Consider the following 13,046-nt stretch of genomic DNA (forward strand, 5'->3'; position numbering starts at 1 on the left):
TTCCCCGTGTTAATTGCAAAAACACAGGCCTTAGCCTCTCGCGGAGTTTTAAGCAGGACCAGCCCTTGTGACAGATGTTTGACATTTAAATGCCATCAAGCCACGGCTCTGTGCACTGTCCTTTCCGATCAGGGGTTACCGTTGGTGTCACCGCGCTGAACTGAGGGGCCGGCTGTGAAATAACGCCTGAGGGTACCTAACCGGACGGGAAGCGCACGTTAAACCCCCGGCAGAGCCACCGCGTCCCGGCGGGCCGGGGCCAGCACCGGCGCTGTGCGCGTCCCGGCCGGGCTGCGGGCGGGGCGCCGCGGGGGCCGGCCTGGCCCGGCCCGGCCCGGGCGCCCGGGGAGAGCGGCGGGCGCTGGGCATGGCGCAGTACGTGAGGGGCGCCGCCGCCGTGGCCGTCATCCGGCTCCGCAACCCGCCGGTCAACGCGCTGAGGTAACGGCGGCTGCGGCTCGGGGTCCCCAGGCGGCGCCGCAGCCGCCATTTCCTGTGGCGGCCGCCCCGCCCGGCCCCGCCGCCCCTCACGGGGAGCGCCGAGCCGGGCTACGGGGGGTGCAGCGCGGCGGGCTCGGCCCCTGCGCTCGCCCGGTCCCTTGGCGGGCGGGGTGGGGGCGCTCTGCTTTCCTTCCTTTTCACCTCATTCCCCCCTCTCCTCCCCCGTGTGAGGCCCCTCGTGGTCCCCGCGTAGGCCGCCCCGGGACTCCGCCAGCCACCCCTCGGGTACCCGCGTCAGCCCGGGCGCTCCCTCCGAGAGCGCTTAGATCTCCCCTTGCAGAAAGCACGCTGAACTTTTCCATGACTTCTGCTCTATATTGTAATTTCTAGTGGGGTTTTTTCGCAGGAAAGGTGTCAGGCTCATCAATCTGTACTTGCTGTCATCTCCCCTGGAAGCTGTTTAAAATCTTGACGTGTTTCTCATCACCTTCCAGTCTTTAAGCATCAAAATTACGCTTCCAGGGAGAAATTGCACAGCAGCATCGGCAGTTCAGCCGTTTCACCCTGGAGTTCCGTCAGAGCTCGTAGGTGAAAAACAGCTTTTCCTCTCAGGTTTGCTTACTGTTACAGTTGCCTGCCCCAGGCGCTCCACAGCGCTCTCTTGGCGAGTCCCTGCGCTAGCCAAGTGAGCACAGGGGTTAGGGCAAAGGTAGGTAGCAGATGTGTTTCCACAAGAGGAGCAGGCACCAAGATTAAACCACAACCAGGGCTGTTGGAACCGAAGGCAGTTCATTTGCCTTTTAAAACTGATGAAGGAATTGACCTAATCTTGGTCAAGAAAGGCCCCGAGTGATCTCAAACACAAGACAGTGAAAAACAAGGTCAAACACCAATCTGTAGTAGCCTCTGAAATTTTAGTTTTTCAGGTGTTTTGTAAAGGATATATGTGCTTTTTGGCTTTATGTAATCTGTTATAAGGTGTGTATTTTAGTTCCTTTAGTTCGAGTAGCACATAGCCCTTTTTAGGCAGCCGTAGCTGAAGGGTTGTTCTCTAACAGTGTCTATTCAGTGTATATTCAAAACCAAAGAAATCCACTGCAGTTATGCTTGACTTGTAAATCAGACAGTTTGTTAAAAAGAAGCTGAAAGTGACTAATAAGAGCATTAATAAGAAATGCAAGCTGCTGCTCTTCTGCAGCAAGCTCATTGCTCTGCAGTAACTGGCAATGCTCACTCTCTTGTCACAACACGTTAAAAAGTGGAGTAAGATCATTTTCATGTGCCCAGATAATTATGAGAGAACAAACTTGGAGTAACTTGATGAGATTAGATAAACTAGATGTGTAGGACTCCCAGAACTGCAGGATGCAGGACATCCCTTGGACCTCCTGTGCCCAAGACTGGCCTAAGAAATCTTACAGGCTGTGCCCACAGTAAACTTTGTATCCTTATCGTGTAAAGTACAAAATACAGAGCTGAAGATACGTGTTTAAGGAACCTTAACTGCCTCTTTTGAGAAGCTGCCTTCTGCCTTCAAACAGCAACTGTGTGCACTGGCACAACAGCCTCTTTGGGATAGACCCCTGCCTCTACTACCCTTTACTCTGCCCCTCAGTGCCCTCACAGCACGGTGCAGTTTTAACAAACCAAAGGTAGCAGATGGTGTGGTGGGGGTCCTGTCCTCCAGCCCCAGGAGGGAGAAGGAAGATCCTGGCAGACTTCAGATCCATTGAAAAGGCAGTTTCCATTGAGTCTGTATCTTCACTCCCCTACACCTGTATTGTGCTGCCCACACTCTTTTATCTGCTGACAGCCCTGTGGCACAAAGGCCCCTGAGAGACCCAAGTACTTTCTTCACCCACGTAGGTGCATTCCCTCGTGACAAGCTCCATAGCGCCATAGCACAACCGAAGATGGGACTGCAGTGACCCTGGCTGTGGTTCCTCACAGGCTCTGCTCTGCTAGCGCTGGTGCTCCTGTGACTGTCATTGAGCCAGCTCTGGGTGCAAATGTGATGAAACACCAGCCAGTTGGTTTGGGCTGGTTTTTCAGCCAGTTTAGCTCTCTGCATTGCAGAAGGAGCACTGCTGGCACAAGGGACAGAGTAGGAGGATGTGGGGAAGGACGGGAACCCGCACAGCATGGATTTAAATCAGTTAAGTTACCATGAAACTATAACAAGGCATGCCTGTGGTCTTTGATCGCTTGTCAGGGCAATAATACCTGTTCTAGAAGGGATCTATAATTATCTCACACTTGCCATCAGGTAGTTTTTAGCAGAGATCTGGATATATCTAGGGAAGGTAGAGCACACTGATCCCTGTGTGTTGCTTCTGCATATTTTATGTGCTGGACCATACATGTACCGGTCTGTACAAACAGAGCAAGTTTGCTGTTGGAAATGTTTGACTACAAAGGTGATAGCAGGCAGTGAAAGTTACAGACAGGAGTCATGGCCTGCAGTCCTGAAAATTTAGTTTCACAGCAGGACAGATGCTTTTTAAAAGACTGGGTTTTGCTGCTCTGTTCCAGTCTCATTCCTCTCCCCATTATATGTGGCATTCGGTGCCATTTTCCCAGCTCCCAGGCCTTCGCCCTGGCCATTAGCACTTTGGAAGCCACTGGTGGGTAGAAATTTGCTTTCTCCTGTCTGACACGATCTGCTGCTGTGCAAGTACCTCCTGGGCAGCGCTTTCCTGAGGAATGTGTGCTGACTTGCGAGTCTAGCAGCAGATTCAGCTCCCACACAGACTCCCCTGCAAGCTGATCTTTCTCTCCACCAGCAGAGGTGACACGTGCCAAATTTTATTTGTTTGGTGTTTTTTTTTCCTGGTTTGCAGAAGTTTAGTATTCAGAGATCTGCATTAATGAGACCATGGCATGGAGACAAGGGATTTAGATATGCAAAAAAACAGGAAGTTTTGGGCAACAGGCAGACCAGACTTGCAAGAGGAAGGACCAGCTACACTTTATTAGCACTGAAAATTAAGAAGGATGTGGAAGAGTATTTCAACATTTGAGCTGACAAGTGCAGGAAAGCTCCAGGGATGATAGGGTAGGACGCAGGGTATGGGAGTGTACGTGTGGGATTACATAAAGTATAACAGTCATGATTGGAAATGGCTCTCCCTGGCTGCTATAATTGTCCTTCTGACCCCCAATCAGCATAAGGATCAGAAACTGTGAAGGAGATTAGGATAGGTAGCAGTGATGAGAGGGTGAGACTGATTACCTGTGTTGGACTGGATCAGCACCTCAGGATGAGATGCAGAGAGAAAATTCTGGAATGCAGTTAAGTGTCTGCTTTAGAACAACTGTTCTAAAACCCCACAGAAGGGATTCTGGGTTTGGCCTTTATTTATGTGCATGACTCCATTCAAGCTGTATCAGCTGCTGCATGACAGCAACTACTACACAGCTGGATCTGAGACTGAGGGAAGAGAGAGCAGACCAGGTAAATCCAGCACATGAATACTTAATTTCAAGAAGGGAATGACATAAATACTCAGCAGGTAGTTCAAACATAAATGCTGCAAAAAGCTGTCCAAAAGATAGGACGCTTGCAAAAGGGGTGGAGGCTGGACCGTTGGTGTTTGCGATTTTTCATTTTTTACGTTTATTAGAAGCCAAGGTAAGCTTCAGCCAGCAAGGGATCTGGTAAACACCCTGCATGGCTTGATGAGAAAACTAAGAAGACTAAGGGAAAAGTTTGCTTTTTTTTAAACTTATTCAAATGAGAAGAACAAGAAAGCCCATAAAATGTGACAAAAGAGATGTAAACTGGAAATTAAGACTAAAAAAATACAAAGAGTGGACCAAGGCATGCTAAAAAACAGTAGCAAAATGTTCTTTAAATACAAAATATAACCCAGGACAAGCTTACAGGATGCCGAGCTCAAAACTGGCAGTTACAGCTCAGGAAAGGGATCCTTACCTTTGCTAGTTCTGTGAAATCATCAGCTCAATGCGCTGGGACAGCCCAAAGAGCCCACAAAATACCGTCAGGGCGTATGTTGAGAACAGAGCAGAGGGCATCCCTTTTCTGCAGTATAAAACATCTTATTTGGTTTGGGTAGTTTTGGATTTTGCATTTGCAGAAGGATATAGGGACGATCCAGAAAGGGACAACTAAAATAATCCAAGGGATGGTGCACTGCATTAAGAAAGCAGTCTGAAAAAGATAAGTGTCATCAGTTTGGAGAGGAAAAGGCTATGGGAGAATAAGATCAAGGCTTACAAAATCATAAAATCAATAAATTAAAGGCATAACTCTTTATCAAATCCTGCAACAGTTGAACTAGGGGCATTTAATTAAACTAGTAGGAAATTGTTTTAAAACAAATAATACAGAGCTTGCTGCCACAGGAGCCTGTGGAGGCACATGGATCAGCAGAATTAGAAAGGGATTAGGCGAATTCACAGACAGCAGGTGTATAAGGGATGCTAAAAAGAATGTGTATGGATGTACATAGCAAGATCCCCAATGCAGTGATTGTGGATGTTGGGGGAAGTGCAAGGGGAAAGGACCAGACCTGCATATTTTCCATAAACAGCATTTTCTATTGCTGGAATTGAGTCTCACTTCTTTAAAGGTGATGAAGTAAATTTCCAGGATTCCCTTAAATTACTTTTTGGGTTTTTTTTAAATGAGAGAAGTTCACAAACCCTAGCTAAAATCTGAAATTGTTAAGGTAAATAATAAAACCTTGTTACAAATCCAGCCCATCATCACTACAATGAGTTTTATGCAAAATAAAAATAACCTCATGTGGTCACCTGCAAGAACATTCTCTTACCCTGGTGTGCACATGTTCTTTAATAGCACCTGTGGTGTTTCTAAACCCCTTAACACTCAATCATCTTGGCAGAATCACTTTTCTTGCATTCAAAATAGTATATATGGTGGAACTGACTACATGGCCTGGCTTGAAGCGTTGTCTGGAATGCATGGAGTGAATTTTTGCACTGTTACTGTTAAATGAATGACACTGTCACAGTAATGAAATACTTATGCAAATTATAGTGACTTTTTGTTTCTTTAATGCTCTGGCTGTTTGAAGTTGTACTCTTGAGTATTTTTGTAGTTTTACTGTCATACGTTTTACTACGATGCTTTCATCAAAAATTACATCTTTTAGTACCAGTTATAATATGTGAGTTACAAAGCAACGCAGCCTGTGTGTTGGACTGTTAACATATCCTGAGGCAAACATATTGCTCCATCTTAGGAGAACAAGAAACTGAAAAAAGTCTGATATTTCTTCCTTTTTGTCCCACAAAAAAATTTCCACCGGGAAAAAGTTGTATGGAGAGAGAAGACATTTATGCAAGTACAAGGTGTAGTTACTCTCTGGCAAAAATAGTTCTGTTGGGTTAATACAGGTCGTGTAGGTATTGAACTGTTATTTTGTGGCAGCCTTGATGACTAATTTTTCTTTTGGTAGGAGTATGTTGTTGTAAGTGCTAAGGGCTTGTAACTAATTTCATACATAAAATCCTGAACCTTTCCATCTAACGCAGACAAACCTTTTACGTGGGCATTTTGCATCTGCTGATCACATGCCTGCAACAGACACAGAAATGCTTTGATTGCTTCTTGTCTGTTCCTGAGAGAATCGTGGCATTTTTCTATACAATTTTTTCAAATCAGTAATTTAACATTTGTTTAGAATCCTGGTACATATTTTTCCCCCTTCTTTGCACCATGGTTTGTAAAATGTGATGACATTTCTTAATGATTTTCCCTTGAATCTTTCAGCTGCTAGGCGAGTTTGGTATTTCTGTGGCCTGGCTCTCCACTGATGCAAAACCAGACCTCTCAGAGCAGCGAGAATTGGGTGCAGCCTGTGGGTCCTCCTCAAATAGCAGCAGCCACAGCACTTGATATTCCAAAGGGAGTGAGATAAACCCCGAATTTTTAATATGTATTTTTCCCACAGAATATGAAACCATTTATTAAAATTGTAAAGGCTTTCATATTCTGCTACGTGGAACTATATGTGCTGGAAGGACCTTTACCAAGTCACCTAATAGTTTTCCTTTGTCATGGCCAAATTATTCTCATTTTAAGTTTCAGCTTTCAGAACCATTACTAAAGTCAGACTTCAGAGTTGCCTTTGATGTCTGGATGAGACAATTGGTATATAACCAGCTGTTCTCTCTCCAAAAATAACACTTCTTTCAGTCTTGGTCTGTCAGGTGTCAGGGCTCCCACTGATCCTTCTGTGTACCATGGCAGCAGCTGATCCTGGAGACCTCCCTAGACAGCCCCCCTCAGCCAACAGCCTTGATTAATAAACTTTGCTAATAGCTTCTCTTAATTTTTCATTTTGAAGGAGGAATATGCAGAGCTTGGCTGGCAGGACTTCACACAGCTGGCTTGCAGGAAACTTCTCGGGCTCCCCAGGTTTTCCTTTTCAGTCTGTGGATTTCCACTTCAATGCTGCAGGCTGTTGCCTTATATAAATCTGTGATCAGCCATCCTGGGCAACACCTAGAAACATTACATAGTGATATATTTTTCATCTACTTTATGACAAGCTTCCTTTTCAGATGAAACACCTCAAATATACTGAAAAACATGCACAGAGTATGCATCAGGTCTTTCTATCAGTTCTTTTGAATTCACACTCCTTCTTTCCACTGGGCATCAACAGAGCTCTGCTCCCTTTTTATCAGCCATCTAGCTTACATGTGAAGCTGGGCTTATGGTTTGGAGAAGGTCTAGGAACAGAAGCCATATTTATAAAGCACATGGGATCCTTCTTCGAGTATTCCTCCAGCCTCCAGCTGCGTGTGGCTCAGATTTTCTGAATTGGAGGCATATCTACATATGTAGTATGTATATACACATGCACACAGAAAAGTCTCTCACAAGCTTTATATACTTACAAGTGTGTGTATGTGAATATATTTTAGTATCTAAATTATATACACACAATTTGTGTTAATGTTTATATTAATAGTGTTAGGTGTTAATGCTTCTTTTTTTGCCTACCATCTTCTTTATCATCACTTCTCAAACAGGTTGTACTCTACATGTCAATTCGTACACATACACATATATATAAATTAGCTTCACATACACGTATATATAAATCAGCTTTTAAGCTTCACATGCAAAGTGTGTATACAGTCATATTTTTTAAATACCTGGTTTGTAAAAATACTATTTATACTTTCACTGTTCCATTTTTAAATTCTTTGTTAATTCTTTGCCAGCCACATTTACTGCTTGTGTCTGTGGAAATATGTTCAGATGAGACAAAAGAAGACATGCTATATGGTTGTTTAGGCCCAAATTCACTTTGACAGGATCCCACACAAGTTTAAGTCTGGACCTATATGCAGATCTTCACAAGGTGAAAGCATTATAATCCTCAGCACAGCACCAGCTCTGTGTCAGGTGTTTGAAAGATACCTTTTTATCCTTGGAGCTCCTTTCCCTTCTAAAAAGTTCTTAGACTGTCAGTGGTTTAGCATTAATTACTTTTAAATTATGCTAAACTGTTTTCCTGAAAATCTGAATGTTTAATTCATAAAGACATTTTCAAAAGAACATTTCCCTGAGCTGCCTGCTTTGGAAACAGCAATGTCATAGCCAGAAAACAACTCTCCAGGAAGTGAGTGACAGGTCAACAGTCGTAAGCTTGCTGAATTTTGGCGCTTGCCCTTGAAGTAAGAGGGAGACAAACAGAAGGATTCACCCAGAGAGGCTGTGGCAGAAGACAGGCTAGGGAGGAGACCTGCTTGGTCATACTGCTCATTTTCACTGGGTCACTTAGTGTTTATAACATTGACCTCTTGGAAGGGTAATGCAGTTGATTGTTACTCACTGAATCTCTTAATTTATTTCAGTTTGACAGTTCTCCAGGCATTAGAGGATGGACTGAAGAGAGCAGATACGGATCCTTCAGTGAAAGCTATTATGATTTGTGGAGAAAATGGGAAATTCAGTGCAGGTAAGACATTTTTCTTCAAACACAGCCCAAGAAAAAGAGGAAACTCTCTCTACCCACCATGTCTGAACATTCTCTGCCTGTAACACTGCTGATAAAAGTCCTGATTTGGCTGGAAAGGGCCAAAAGACAGTGGGCTTTTTTCTGTTCAGCTGTGCCACAGTTGACACGGGGCACATGACAAGCTGGACCATCCAGGCCAGAAATAAGCTGGTATGTTTATGCAGAAATGAGGGACAGCTGCTCATCTCCGTAGTGCCCCTGTGCCTCCTTACTCTCCATAGCTTGCTTTGTATAAAATCTCTGGACCATCAGCTGATCCCTGTATGGAACATACCTGGTGTGGGGCAGTGGTGAATAACAGATCTTCTTCAGTTGTAGAAACCTGGGAAGCTAGGGGATTTCTGTGGAGCTCTACATTGCTTGTACTTAACTATTCCAGATGCAAATTTTTTTTGTTTGTTTGTTTTTTGTAACACCAAGGATGTCTGCAAATTTTTGTAGTAACTGCATGAACATTACAGTTACTATGCGTTTTTGTACTTAACCTTCCCCTGAGCTCTCTGAATAGGCTCAAGGAGCCAGGCTTTCTTGAAGGTGGTTCCAAAAGGGGTCGATTCCTGCCTGAGCAGCATGCTCAGCAAGGACTGGATCATCTGTAAGCAGATGTGTTCAGTGGCACAGAGGGAAGGATCGTTCCAACCACTGCCTTGCCCACTACACTAATTCCTCTTAATTTCTTTGTGCTAACTCAGGAGCTGACATTCGAGGATTTTCTTCTCCGAAGAGACGTGGTATTGCCTTGGGCCCCATTGTCTCTCTCATAGAAAAGAGTGAGAAACCTGTGGTGGCTGCCATTGAAGGCGTTGCCTTGGGAGGAGGCCTGGAGGTGGCACTTGGCTGTCACTATCGGATTGCACATGTGAAGGTAACACACGCTGTGAGCTAGAGAGGCTGGTGAAGGCATCAGGAGCCGTGTATATATGGCCACGGGCAGGGCAGGCCACTGCTCCTGAGGCACAGTGGAACAGCACCCCTTTCCTGGGATCATCTGCCCAGAGGAGGGGGGCTTTATAGCTACAGGAGACAAATCTGTGTGCACAGTCTTCACCTACAACACCACCTTTGACATGCTTTCATAAGTCTTACCAAATAACTAATTTCAAGTCATTTCTAAATATAAAATTGATTTATAACTAGTAGAATAAGATGGCTGCATAGAAACTTCAGTAACCAAGTGTTAATTTGCTCTAGGTCTCAGAGTCATTATCTGTATTCTGATGTAGGTAGCTGTATCTTACTAGCTCATGCAGCGTGACTTTCTCTTACTTATGGTGGGGTTTTTTTTTCCCCAGCCCTGTGAATTTTGCATTTCTTTCTGCTGGTGGCCTAGTTTCAATAGGTAGTTGAAACTCAGATAGCATGGAGCTTTTATGGTTTGATTCCCCATGAGCTCTGGGTCCTCGGGGAGCACTCTGACCAAAAGACAGCTTTAAGAGTCTTTTAAGGAGTGATCCATATTTTTTTATTGAATCCCCTCCTTCAAGATTCAGGAGTGCTCAACTACCTTTTAGCAGTACCTGGTCTCTTTATAGAGGCACTCTTCGCTGATAGGGCCATCCTCTCACTTTTGCAGTGTGAATCACTGTTTCTCCATGACAGTGTGGGTTGCTGTAACAGCATAAAGAGGTATTCTGCATCACCATATATGTCACTTAAGGTGGGTGCCATAAGTAGCGATCTTAAAGTGACTCAAAATCTCTCAAGAGCTCAATAGGAAATGTGCAAACTATTTTTTTTTTTTTAAATGAGGCAACAAAATCTGGATAGATTTTTAAGAGAAGACAAGCCCCCCGCTTCCTGCTGCCCCTGGCTTCTCTGATATAACCCTACTAAGTGTCAAGTGCATCAAGAGCCATATGAAGGAAACATTTGAAGAAAGATTAGGGAAGAGTTCAGTACCAATTTTCCTTTACTATACTTCCAAGAATTAGAATGAGTAGGTAACAGTTAAGTCAGAGCACACTCCAGCATTTGGTAACAGCTGCTTGAAAGCATTAGTTTACACACGTCAATCTGGGGCATGCTGTTGGCCCCACAACTCTCCTCCAGTGCCGTGCTGGCATCCATACATCCACTGAAAAATGATGTTTTTCCTGCACGTTTGTACACAAGTTCTTGAAATGGTTGAGTGGGCTTTTGTCTTAAATGTCTTATGTGACAAAAAGCAAGGATGAAGTTTCTATGTAAAAGTTTTGAGGCTTCCTAGAGGAGCAATGTGTGAACCAGCTCTGCTTGTCTTTCCTCTATTCTGTATGGTTTGTAATTAACACTCTTTCTAATCAGATTTGTTGTTGAACTTGTCCTAATTTTAGGCACAGATGGGTTTACCAGAGGTCACCATTGGGCTACTTCCAGGTGCTGAAGGCACTCAACGACTACCCAGACTGGTTGGGGTACCAGCTGCTCTGGATATGATCACTACAGGTAAAGTACTGTGCTTGGCCTTGCTTTGTATATAAGAATATGACATGGAGTCATACCACCATCTTGGTCTAAGAAACATGAATTTCTTTTACCTGTGTAGCTGCTTGGCTTGAAATTCATCTTGCTTTCACTAATAATGGGCTAGAAAGGAACATACGTGCTTCTGAGGCATGTAGTTAGTAACGCATTTTATGATAATAAGCATGTCTCTTATTTGAAGCCAGCTACACACAGTTCATTTGACCAGATGGAGAAGAATGAAATTGCCCATCATGCCCCACTATAGTCACCTTATTTCTCTTTTTATCACAGGAAGACACATTCCAGCAACTGAAGCACTGAAGCTGGGCTTGGTCGATGAAGTTGTGGAAGAAAACACCGTTGAGGCAGCAATTCGCCTGGCAAACAAAGTGATTGGTGAGGAAAGAATGGTAGCAATGCCAAGAAAGAATTGGTGATGTTTCAAGGCTGGAAAGAGCCAGAACAAAGCCCACTAGTTTGCGCAAATTTATGTGCTCCATTTATTGAGTTTTGGCATCCATATTAGAATTAATTGCAGAATTTGTTTTCTGTTGTCTGAAGTGAAAAATTCAGATGCTGGAGAGATGCAGAAATTCAAATGAGGATTTGGAGAACAGATACATATCAAGTCCTCCTGCTTCATAATTGTATATCCAAACTCACATGTTCCTCTGGGCTGTTGCACTCCAGTGATTTTGGGGAATATGTTCACTTTCCATATATAGTTTTGGATCACAGCTGGTATTGCATGTATTCTGGTTGCACCATCAATAACAGCTGATCAGAAATAATTTTCTCCCTCTAGTGAAGGGGCTGGTAAACCCTCAGCCCAACTTAATGATCTGTAAATGATATAGTCTTTAAGTGACTCTGTCCCTTATCCTTTAGTTGCTATGTAAGAAAATAGCCGGTGGAGATGGGAGGGATGTAGAGATATTTTTTTCCCTACCCTAGGAATAACAAAATCAAATTCACTGGAGTTAACACAGAAAGAGGAACATTCCTTGTGCAGAATGAGGAGCACCACCTGGAGAGAAAACAGGATATTTTTCCACTACTAACCTCCTTGTACCCTTGGAAACAAACCATTGACTTCCATCAGGATTTCATCTGCATCACAATGAGATGCATGCAAGGAAGCAAAAAACCCTTTCTGCTTTGATCACATGGCCTTCATAGGCAATGCTTTTCCAAGCTGGCTTGCTGTTCTTGCTCCTGCAGTTCTCTTCACTATAAACAAGGCTCTTTTTTCTCTGTAGGAGCACTTCTCCTGTGCTAGAAGTTGAAGCAGCCTAAGCTTTGTCCTAGATGACAGTGCACCATATTTTTAAGATTGTTCAGTGAATGGGCTATTCTTAAAGATCAGTGTCTTGTATACTTCTATCCAACTTGAGATTTACCAGGTAGGTGGAGTAGGGAATTCTTTGGTTAGGTTTTCTGTAAGAGATGCCCTTCCTTCTCACTGTGTTCTTCCTACAGTATTTTGGGGCTTTTTAGTGCAGAATTGTTGACATAAGCAGGCCTCTTTTCTTTCCCTATATGTAATCAGACTATTTAAATACAATTCTTTAGAAGGAGGTGGGTGATGTACTTCACTACTGCTTCTAAGAAAAACAAAGATACTTCCATTCACTGGTTTTGTCTGTTTTGAATGAGAACTCTTGTTTCTCCATCTGTTGGGAAAGCAGTGAAATATTACTACTCCTATAGGCAAATTAACCCAACAAACAGTGTTCCCTTTGATGTACCCTCTGGGTTTCTGAATGATGCCCTGCATAAGATCTGTGCCAGTACTGATAGCATCAGCAGTGTATCGTAGAATGAGTAATAGACACATTGCTAGAACTGGCAAACCAGCAAGCGTTTTGGATAAATGCTATGTGAAATTGGGTGAAATTTAGATATTTGTATGCTTACTTCTTCTGTGACAGACATTGTACAGTAGTTGGCAGTTGTGAAAGTGAGCTTGATCTTGGAGGAGAACCTCAAAAATGAATCACTGATTCATTCACCCATTATTCTCAGTGTAACTTGCTTTCTGGAATTTATGTCCACTATCACTACTGGCAAATTCCTCTTCTGTAGCTTCATCTTCACTGAAAATTGTCACTACCAAGAAAAAATTTTAGAGAATTGTAT

General features: G+C 43.6%; 1 protein-coding gene across 1 annotated transcript in view; it reads left to right on the plus strand.

Annotated features, from left to right (window-relative positions):
• Positions 1-324: 324 nt before the first annotated feature.
• Positions 325-13,046, plus strand: part of EHHADH (enoyl-CoA hydratase and 3-hydroxyacyl CoA dehydrogenase) — a 28,313-nt gene continuing 15,591 nt past the window's right edge. Inside the window, exons 1-5 of the mRNA XM_074912603.1 lie at positions 325-441; positions 8,299-8,402; positions 9,155-9,327; positions 10,775-10,886; positions 11,199-11,303. Coding sequence (XP_074768704.1) covers positions 368-441; positions 8,299-8,402; positions 9,155-9,327; positions 10,775-10,886; positions 11,199-11,303 — 568 coding nt within the window. The 5' untranslated portion in view covers positions 325-367. The remainder of the gene's footprint in view (positions 442-8,298; positions 8,403-9,154; positions 9,328-10,774; positions 10,887-11,198; positions 11,304-13,046) is intronic.

The sequence above is a fragment of the Athene noctua genome, chromosome 8 (assembly GCF_965140245.1).
Source record: "Athene noctua chromosome 8, bAthNoc1.hap1.1, whole genome shotgun sequence".
NCBI classification, from domain to species: domain Eukaryota; kingdom Metazoa; phylum Chordata; class Aves; order Strigiformes; family Strigidae; genus Athene; species Athene noctua.